This window comes from Gossypium raimondii, chromosome 1 (assembly GCF_025698545.1).
Source record: "Gossypium raimondii isolate GPD5lz chromosome 1, ASM2569854v1, whole genome shotgun sequence".
In the NCBI taxonomy this organism is placed as follows: Eukaryota; Viridiplantae; Streptophyta; class Magnoliopsida; order Malvales; family Malvaceae; genus Gossypium; species Gossypium raimondii.
This window is the reverse complement of record NC_068565.1, coordinates 50,679,995-50,686,083: the sequence shown is the minus strand read 5'-3', so window position 1 is coordinate 50,686,083 and position 6,089 is coordinate 50,679,995. Positions and strand designations below refer to the sequence as shown.

The 6,089-nt window shown below is 33.3% G+C and overlaps 1 protein-coding gene across 2 annotated transcripts; it reads right to left on the bottom strand.

Moving 5' to 3' along the window:
* Window positions 1-871: 871 nt before the first annotated feature.
* On the bottom strand, window positions 872-5,380 carry LOC105786402 (probable pectate lyase 12). 2 transcript variants are annotated; one of them, XM_052620455.1, is made up of 6 exons: window positions 4,998-5,380; window positions 4,666-4,917; window positions 4,457-4,578; window positions 3,115-3,557; window positions 1,674-1,882; window positions 872-1,192 (listed from the first exon to the last, which is right to left on the bottom strand). In XM_052620455.1, the coding sequence occupies exons 1-6, from the start codon at window positions 5,192-5,194 to the stop codon at window positions 991-993; spliced, it is 1,425 nt and encodes a 474-aa protein (XP_052476415.1). In that variant the 5' UTR covers window positions 5,195-5,380; the 3' UTR covers window positions 872-990. The 2 variants fall into 2 exon arrangements, with proteins under 2 accessions (XP_052476415.1, XP_012468264.1); XM_012612810.2 differs by having other exon boundaries at window positions 4,457-4,917; window positions 4,998-5,376.
* Window positions 5,381-6,089: the final 709 nt, after the last annotated feature.

Below are 6,089 nucleotides of genomic sequence, written 5' to 3'. Positions count from 1 at the left end.
ATGGAAAACATAGAAAAATTACGTTAAAAGAAATGTAGAAGGGAGGAAAACAGAGAGAAGCAGAATAGAATGGAAAAAGAAAAGAAAAGTTAAAAGAACATAAAAGAAAAAATTAAATATTCTCAAAACAAAAAAATACGGGGACCGATAGTATAAATTAACCTAAAAATTTTGTTTGAAATAACGATTTAATGTGTCACGCCAGCTTACCATTACACCGTTAACGACTCAATGACTAAAATATTACAACGCAATAATGCAAGTGACTAAAACGTACATTTCAACATAAGTGACTAAAATGTAACTTGAGGTAAACAAAAGTGACTATTTTGGTAGTTTACCCTAAATTTAAATGGTACAATAGCAAACTTAGCCCTCGATGTTTATATATTCCGTGAAAATGTTGTGAGATAAATTTGTTAAATCAAGACTAAATTGACAGAATATATAAATATTACGGGCTAAATTTATTAAATCATGACCAAATTGACAAAATGTGTAAATTTTGAAGGCTAAATTTATTATTATACCAATAAAAATGTACAATCGACAAAAGAAAATATTAACATTGTGATTATTTATCCTTAGTTTCTTATTTTTTGAAATTGATACCGTCTAAATTACTCAAATTTTTAAAAGAAATCAAATTGCTTAATATCGAAATTGAGAGAAACAAAATAAGTTTTTTACCTAATCTTTTTTTTGTAACAAATTAAAAAGAAATATCAATTACGAGCAGCAAGGGTTGGACAACAAAAAACATTTATCTAATCGTATCTGGTCAGCAACCATTGAAGAAGCTTCATGAAAGACTCAGGTACCACCTAATCTTTTTAATAGAAGAGAGAGAGAGAGAGAGGGGGAGCATTAATTGAGGAAGTTAATTGGTGAATTCAGATAAATGAGAAGGCCAGCCATTTTCTTCTTCTTTGAAAGCTGGTACAACAATTTAGAAGTGAAACCAAGTGATTTTAAACTTGGTCCTCTTTGTCACAACATGGGTGATGTAATAGCTTCAAAACACAACAACAAAAAGCTTGACATTGCAATGAAAAGAGGTAAAAATGCAGTTGATAACGGTATGTTGCTTCCCGACATGTCATCGGAATAGTCATCGTCTTCGTCATCACCCGAGCCGAAACCGCTTCCATCGCCGTTGACTCCGCTGCTCCACTTCCCCAAATTGTTGTCCCTGTTTTCATCATTTCATTTCAAAATTTTAGATTTTCATCTACTTATTATTGTTGAGACATGTACATTGTCCTTTTTAGTGCTAAGGCGCCTAAGCTCAAACCATTTCCCACCAACCTTGTTGAGAGTTGGGACCCAAAGATGGTTGATGGGGATGGCCAAGGGACTAGAAAGATAATAAATTATTATGTCTAAAAGGATATTTTATTAATTTCTTAATTGAGTTGGTATTCAATTAATTTGTGTACAATTTGATTATGTACAATTAAGTCGAATTTACCGTCAACTTTTAACAAAACTTTCCTCACCCCTAATACAAGGTTTTGAGGAAAAAGCCGTAACCCCCATCAAAATGTTATGTGGGCTAACCCCTCATGAACCCAAATGCTCAAAATTCAAACAATCCGGGTATTAAATTCAAAAGATTTAAAAAGTGACTCGAAATTTTTAAAACTCGAAATAATTTGAACTCGAAAACATACCTGCCGCCAACTCCAAGAACACCAGAGTGCATGGTGAGTTGGTCAATGAGGACAGCTGATTTAGGCTCAACACTATAAGCTTTTTCATACTTAAACTCAACACCTTCACCGGAGGCAACAAAGAAAGCTCCATTCACCATTACATCACCTTCTGATCTCCAATTCCACCCTTTCCAATCTCCTTCATCTGTGTCCACTCTCTTTGTTACCTACACCGCCATCATTACCACTATAAAAATCTTAATAATACTAAATTGCTCATAATGTACAAGGAGAGTAACGTTTAAGGTGAGATCTTAATAGAGTAAGACCCCGAAGGATCTTTTCTAAATCAACGACTATGGTTAAAAAGGCAAAAATGAAGATACTATAGTCGTTTGATTGAACCATGTCAAAAATTAGAAAATTGTGCTGGTGACTTAGAACTTGTTAAATCAAATATCGAGTACGTTGCTTTTTCTTGGAAATCAATTTCTCTACTTCTTTAGTGTAGAAACCAGTTAAATTAGTTAAAAGATAAACTCCGACATGATTGAAGGTTGATTTAAAAGAATCCTATGGGATCTCACTGTAATGAAATCTTTAAATAGATACCACATACAAGGACCCATCAAATAATTTAACCAAAAGTTTAAGAAAAAAGAAAAGCAAGATATAGCTACATGGAACCCTTTTGTTTTAATGAACCAAGAAGGATGCTAGTAACTGTTTCATGAAAGACCTTATCTCTCATTGAAAAGTGTAGAAAAGATTCCAAACTATGTCCAAAGTTGCAGCCATGGTTTCCAGCTTTAAATAAATAAAAAATAGACCCTTCAAAACCTTCTCAAGTACTTTCACTTTCAAAAGACCCCACCTTGAAAGACCAACCAAACATAATTTCCCGTAATTACAGGCTTATTTTCAAACATTCCAAAAAAGCAATTAGTGTAAAGGGTTTTTGGGGTTAATATAAGTTTTAGTCCCTGAATTTGGCTATTAGGTCCACTTTGATACTTCTATTTTTTTTGCCTACTTTGGTACTTAAACTTGACAATTAGGTTCATTTTCGTCTTTGAATTTGACTTCCAATGACGTGTACTACTAAGTTCAAGGACCAAAATGAACTTAATTGTCAAAGTTTAGATAATAAATATATAAGTACCAAAGTGAACTTAATTTTCTATTATTACAGGTTTATTTTCAAACATAATAAAAAGCAAATAGTGTAAGGGTTTTTTTTTGGGGTTAAATATAACTTTTAGTCCCTAAATTTGACAATTAAGGTAACTTTGGTACCTACTTTTTTTTAAATCTATTTTTGTACTTGAACTTGGCAACTAGGTCTAGTTTGATCCTTGAACTTGGATTTATCAAAATTTGATGACAAAAAAATACAGATTCCAAAGTGAACTTATTGCCAAATTCAGGGACTAAAACTTATATTAACCCAGTTTTTTACCTGTTTGGCATTGGGATTAGTAGGGGCAGTATAACGGTTCCCTTGGCTATTAATGGTGGGGTTTCCACTACCACCAATAGCATACATCTCCCATTGAGTGAAATCATTATTAACCACATGAATGTACCCTCGTCGGCACCTAGGCATTCTTTGGACCAGCTTTTCACCGAAATGGTTAAAGGCAATGGTGACTTGCATCCCTGAATCAGGCTCATACTCATCACTATGACCCAACAACATCACTTCATTGTGATGAGAGAAGAAATTGTTTGATATGGTGATCCCTGTTGATCCCATCACTGCATCAATCAACCCATCTTTGCAATGTGATAAGGAGCAATGATCTATCCATATGTCTTTTGCTCCAAAGATGGAGATCCCATCACCATCTGATTCTGTTCTCCACCCGAAATGTGTTGGACTTGATCTTACATTTGCCTCACCTGTAATCCAACATTACTCCAACATCAAAGATATTAAAGAAAAAAAAAAAGTAAATTACATCAATACTAACTTAACTATTCAATTTTGTCTTATTTGGTCATCCATCTATCTTGAATGAACTTTTAGGTGTTTTTATTTTTACATCAGCCAACTGGCGATAAAAAAGACAAATTAAATAATTGATCGAAGACCCCAAAAAAACTCTTATTTAAGTGAATTTCACTGTAATTTACCCTATTTTTTTTTTATCTGGGACCCCTACTTTCAGAAAAGAAAGGGAAAAGATCCCCACAACTTAATTATAGGATATTTTGGTTCAAAAAAGTGAAGGGAAATCAATCATATAATCTGCATTAGCAAGTTATTCTATATCCATAAAATGTGTATTAATATTTTATTTTTGGGACTAAAATATTATTCTTAACAATGTGATGTTTAAAATTTGAATCGAATCCTCTCTAAGGATGTAATGTGCTTTACCATTGATATATTTTAATCCAGTTGTATTAGAAAATCTACATTATCAATAGCACATTACATTTTCAAAGAGGGTTATAAGTTCGAATATTAAAACGATATTAATATAAAAACAGTCACAAACGTCAAATATAAACAGTAAACAAACTATTTCAAGGACTCTTTTAGCCTAATAACAATAAAAAAGAGCTCCAGAGTTATCTTACTTGGACTCAGGTGACAGTATCAGATGTGGGTATCTTTAATTTTTTTTTTTTTTGAAATTTTTCATGTATTTGAAGAGTTTTCAGAAGAAAATGTCGAGCATGAATATAAAAAACACAAATATTTCTGATAATCAATTTCTACAACCAGCTCTACCAGTGTAATTATTTCATATCAGCAAATTTAATGCAAAAAAAAAAAAAAACACATTCCATACCTGATTGATAACAATGGTGGATGTGTATATTATGGATAATGACATTGCTGATATATTGCAAAGTAATACACCCACCGCCGGTAATATGCACATTAGCCCCACGTCCATCCAATGTCTTATAGCTGTTAAATATAAGTTCTTGTTTGAGCTTAACGTGCATATTACTAGGGAACACAATCCACAATGGCTCTTCTTGTATCACTGCATACCTAAGTGTTCCTGGCTTTGGTGTCACGGCATCGTCATCGGACGAATCCGTCACGATGTAATACTCACCACCTTTGCCTCCCTTAGCGTATTGACCGAAACCGATCGCACAATCGGCTAACCGTTGTCGATTGTTAGGCCAATCAGGGTCACATTTCCAACAATCATCAATGGGGTTACCTGTTAAACAACTGGATATATCTTTTTGGGTTGTTTGTAAGGTTTCCCTCCTTGAAATCGAAGCATTTACTCTCCTACAACATGTGAAAAAAAAACGAAACTATTGTGATGAACATTGATATATCTATACACATACATATGTATATATACATACCTTTGAACTTCTTGAGCAACTTCGTTGGGATTGGGATGTGGGATGGGAAAGGTGAGGTTGAATGTGGATATAGTGAAGGGAAAAAATGAGGAGAGGAGGAAGAACAAGACAATGCAGTTGATGGGCAACATTGTTTGTATTACAACACAAGTGTGTTTGGGGGTTTTAGGGTTTGTTTTAGTAACAGTGTGGTTCATATGCACTTTGCTTTATAATCATTGTAATAATGGACTTTTTGGGGTTTCATTGAGACTAAAAAGGGAGAGAAATAAGGCTCACTTCACTCGAGGAAAATGGTGTTGTAGCAAAAAAGCTTTATTGATAATGGTGGGTAATGGAGGGAGTTTTTTTTGGTCATTTTATTGGAGGATATAGTTGGTTTAAAGTAGAGTGGGTAATAAGTGAAATGGAGGAGCCGTTTATGAGCAGGGAACAGGGAGCAGATCTTTAGAGATTTTGTTTTAAAGTCGAGCTTCTTGCATACTAGCATGAATATTCCTCTATCCATTTCCCATTTCCCATTTCCCCCAAACTTGTTTTCATGCCATGTCTTGTTGTATGGTTGAACTAGTCGTACTATTGATTTCTGGTACAACTCGTTTAGAAAAAATAAATTATTAAAAGTTTTAAAAATATTATAAAAATTATAAAATGGTTAAATAACTATTTGGGGCTTGAACTTAGTAATTTTTTTCATATTGAAACCTGAACCTTTTTTTATCCAAGTTAGATTCTGAATTTGGCAATTGTTCTCACATTATGCCTAAAAAAAGTTCAAGCCCTAATGTAGGAACAATTGTCAAGTTCAAAGCCTAATTTGAATAAAAAAAAGTTCAGGCCCCAATGTAGGAAAAGTTACCAAGTTCAGGCCCCAAAAGTGATTTAACCCATTATAAAAACCCAAAAGAGTCCGTTCTCTCACCAATAAAGTACTACAACACATTAAACAAGAGTCGAGAGTAGTTAAATAGTTAGGATAAATATCAAAACTATGCATGAACTTTAATCCGATGTGTAATATTCTACATGAACTTTGATTTTGTATGATTTTACACACAAAATTTTGATTTGATTCAATTTTTACAAATCATT